This window comes from Lolium perenne, chromosome 1, assembly GCF_019359855.2.
Source record: "Lolium perenne isolate Kyuss_39 chromosome 1, Kyuss_2.0, whole genome shotgun sequence".
Classification (NCBI taxonomy): domain Eukaryota; kingdom Viridiplantae; phylum Streptophyta; class Magnoliopsida; order Poales; family Poaceae; genus Lolium; species Lolium perenne.
The window spans coordinates 162,509,976-162,514,433 of record NC_067244.2 but is presented as its reverse complement, the minus strand read 5'-3'; the positions used below and the strand labels follow the sequence as shown (position 1 = coordinate 162,514,433).

Below are 4,458 nucleotides of genomic sequence, written 5' to 3'. Positions count from 1 at the left end.
ACAACCAAGGAACAAAAAGCAAACTAGGGTTGCAGAGAGAAGAAGAAATACAGACGTATGTACGGCACCCGCACGTGCTATTAGCAAGGAATGGAACTTCGGAAGGCCAACATACAAATGCAAACACTGTGACGCATTGCTATGGTGTGAAGAAAGATTAAATTCAAACAAAGGAACTAAGGAACCCTCCTTTGGAATATGTTGCAAGCAAGGAAAAATCAGTCTGCCGCGACAAGAAGTGCCTCCACCTTACCTCCAAGGCCTATTAACAAGTGAAGGACAAGATTCACTAAACTTCAGACAAAATATCAGGGCATATAACTCAATGTTCTCATTCACATCGATGGGAGGAACCGTGGACAGAGAAATAAACACTCGGAAGGGACCATATGTTTTCCGTTTGCTTGGAGAGAACTACCACCACATTGGAACACTTTTACCAGAAGGGGACAACAAACCTCGGTTTGCACAGTTGTACATCTATGATACCGAAAATGAGGTCAGCCATAGGATAAGTGCATCAGGATGCAATAATGACAAACCAACAGTGGACCCCAACATTGTCAGCGAATTACAAAAAATGCTAGATCACACCAACATCCTAGCAAAAACATTCAGAATGGCAAGGGATAGATTCAAAGAAGGGGATTACCATGAATATACACTTCGAATACTAGACAAACGAAATGGTACTCACAACCTTCCATCCGCATCTGAAGTTGCAGCACTGGTCGTAAGAGATCCAACTGGAGAAAGCGAAGGACGTGACATCGTTGTTGAGTACAAAAATATGGTACCGCAAAGGATCTCAGAAATCCACCCAAAACTCATGTCCATGCAATACCCCCTGCTGTTCCCGTATGGAGAAGATGGTTTCAGACTTGAAATACCCTACAAGAAAACAACTGGAGCTGAAAAAAGCAGAAAGTATGTAACTTTGTTGGAATATTATGCATTCTATCTACAACATCGTCCTAACCAGGGAATGTTGTTGCTAATGTCTGGACATCTGTCGCTTCAATTTTGGGTTGATGTTTGGACATGCGTGGAGCAGAATAGACTAAACTGGATCCGATACAATCAAGGAAAGCTAAGAACAGAACTTTACAGTGGTCTGCAGGATGCGCTTGAGCGAGGGGACACCAGAACAGAGCAAGTTGGAAAGAGGATAATTGTTCCTTCATCTTTTACAGGTGGTAGAAGAAACAAGGCACAAAACTTACAAGATGCATTTGCAATATGTCGTTGGGTTGGATACCCAGATCTGTTTATAACATTCACATGCAATGCAAACTGGCCTGAGATCCAATACATGCTAGATGAAGCAGGAGGTCGCCAAAAGCCAGCAGATCGTCCAGATATTGTAGACCGGGTTTTTATGATAAAACTAAAGGAACTAATGAGAGACATAAAAGAAAAGAAACACTTCGGAGAAACACTTGCAAGTAAGAGCCATTTACTATAAATATTTACTTTCATGCATCCAAATTAGTTACTTTTCATCAGACAATAAACAATGAATCATACATAACAATTATACTAATCTAATCAATTATTAATCCATTGCAGTTATATACACAATAGAGTTCCAGAAGAGAGGACTCCCTCATGCCCACATACTAATATTTCTTAAGGACAAAGACAAGTATCCTGAACCATCTCAAATTGACCAAATAATAAGTGCAGAGATTCCTAACAAGGATGAGGACCCAGAGGCATTTGCTGCTGTCGAAAAATACATGATGCATGGCCCGTGCGGAGAGGCCAATCAAAAGTCACCATGTATGATTGACCGTAAATGCACCAAGCACTTCCCAAAAAGGTACAATGAGAATACAACAATTGACGAGGATGGCTTTCCCGTATATAAAAGGAGGGATGACGGAAGGCAGATAAAAAAGGGAGGGGTCATGCTCGATAACGGATTTGTTGTGCCATACAATAGGGATCTGTTGGTTAAGTTTCAGGCTCACATTAATGTCGAGTGGTGCAACAGGTCCAGGTCAATAAAATACCTATTTAAGTACATCCATAAAGATGATGACCAAGTGACAGCCATGCTGAAGGAAAGAGATGCAGCAAACGATACTGATGAGATCAAGAAATACCTAGAGATGAGGTACATATCAACAACAGAAGCATGTTGGAGGTTATTCCAGTTTGATCTACACCATCGTGAACCACCTGTCGAGAGGCTTCCATTCCATCTAGAAAACGAGCAGCAAGTCATTTTTCCTGACTCAACTGATCTTGAGAAAATAGTAACAAGGGAAGGATCAAAAATTACAAAGTTCACGCAGTGGATGGAGGCAAACAAAATACATGAGCTAGGAAAAGAATTGACATACGCTGAATTCCCTTCAAAATTTGTATGGAAAAGTAAAACAAAAAGCTGGGAGAAGCGGAAGACGAAAGATTACGCAATTGGAAGAATCTACTACGCGCATCCAGCAAGTGGTGACAGATACTATCTAAGGATGCTTCTGAACACAATGAAAGGATGCACATCATTTGAGAACATTAGGACCGTTGATGGAGTCATTCATCCAACATACAAATTAGCATGCAAGGCGCTCGGATTTCTTGATGATGATAACGAATGGATTGAATGTATCAATGAAGCATCAAGTTGGGCATCTGGAACACAGCTACGTCAGCTATTCACCACCATATTGACCCATTGTGAAGTAACAAGCCCAAAGATGTTGTGGGATTCAACATGGGAGGCGCTATGCGAAGATATGCAGTACAAAAGAAGAACTATCCTCAACTTCCAAACGCTGCAGCTTACAACCACACAGAAAAAGGCATATGCTCTCATTGAGATAGAGAAACTGATGAGACAAGTAGGAAAGTCACTAAAGGACTATCCAGACATAGACCTACCCAATGACGCGGAGCTGGAGGAACTTGGGAACAGACTAATAAATGAAGAGCTCAACTACGACATGGACAAACTCAAGGATGAGCACCAAGCCATACTAAACAATCTAAACCAAGACCAGAAAAAAGCATATGACGCAATAATGGAATCAGTTGACAAAAGGCTAGGAAAACAAATATTTGTGGAAGGCTACGGTGGCACAGGAAAAACATATCTATGGAAAGCAATCACAACAAAGCTAAGATCAGAAGGAAAGATAGTTCTTGCGGTAGCATCATGCGGAATTGCAGCCTTACTTCTCCAAGGTGGAAGAACAGCACACTCAAGGTTCCGCATTCCACTGAATATAACCGAAGAATCAACGTGTGAAATAAAACAAGGCTCACATTTGGCTGATCTGCTAAAGAAAACCTCACTTATACTGTGGGATGAAGCTCCAATGGCAAACAAACATTGCTTCGAGGCACTGGATAAGAGCCTTAGAGATATTCTTAGGTTCACAAACGAAAAAAGCGATGAAAAGCCATTCGGTGGGATGACGGTGGTACTAGGAGGAGACTTCAGACAAATCCTACCAGTTATAACAAAAGGGAAGAGAGAGCAGATCGTTAATGCTTCAATCAAAAGATCATACCTATGGAAGCACTTTGAAATATTTGAGCTCACATTGAACATGCGGCTAAAGTGTTTGTCAGATGATCCATTACAAAAACAAAAAGTTGCTGAATTTGCAGAGTGGATACTACAGATTGGTGACGGAAAAACAGCAACAGATGAAGGAGAGGATTGGATTAAAATACCAAAGGACCTAATGCTACAGAGAGGAAAAAATGCGAAAGAAGAAATAGTCCAAAACATATACCCAAACTTGCTGCAAAGATACCGTGAACGAGATTTCCTAGAAGAAAGAGCAATACTATGTGCACGGAATGAAACAGTCAGAGAGATAAACGAGCACATTATGACACAGATACAAGGTGAAGAGGTGATATACCGAAGCCTAGATACTGTATGCAAGACAACAACTAGCAACAGTAGAGTGGAGAACATGTGTCCTACTGAGTTCCTAAACAACTTGAAGTTCCCAGGAATCCCAGACCATCAGCTAAAACTGAAGGTAGGTTTGCCAGTGATGCTCTTACGCAATATCAACCAAGCTGCAGGTTTATGCAATGGTACAAGAATGACAATAACACAACTTGGAAACAAGTTCATCGAGGCACAAATTATTACTGGAACACATGTTGGCGAAAAGGTATACATACCTCGGATCATCATGTCACCTAGCGAATCAAAATGGCCATTCGTGGTGAAACGAAGGCAATATCCATTATCTGTATGCTTCGCAATGACCATAAATAAGAGCCAAGGTCAATCCTTGAACAAGGTTGGAATATATTTGAATAAGCAAGTATTCTGCCATGGACAATTATATGTGGCATTATCAAGAGTCACAAGCAAAGAAGGATTAAAGCTCCTCATCGATGACAATGAATGTCCAAGTGAAGACAGAGCAAAGAATATTGTTTATAAGGAGATATTGTAATAAACAAACGAATAGAAGATACTTATAA

The 4,458-nt window shown here is 40.7% G+C and overlaps 1 protein-coding gene across 1 annotated transcript; it reads left to right on the top strand.

Annotated features, from left to right (window-relative positions):
- The first annotated feature begins 343 nt into the window (after positions 1-343).
- LOC139833232 (uncharacterized) lies at positions 344-4,071 on the top strand. The gene is made up of 3 exons (XM_071823443.1): positions 344-1,193; positions 1,570-4,001; positions 4,048-4,071. The coding sequence occupies exons 1-3, from the start codon at positions 344-346 to the stop codon at positions 4,069-4,071; spliced, it is 3,306 nt and encodes a 1,101-aa protein (XP_071679544.1).
- Positions 4,072-4,458: the final 387 nt, after the last annotated feature.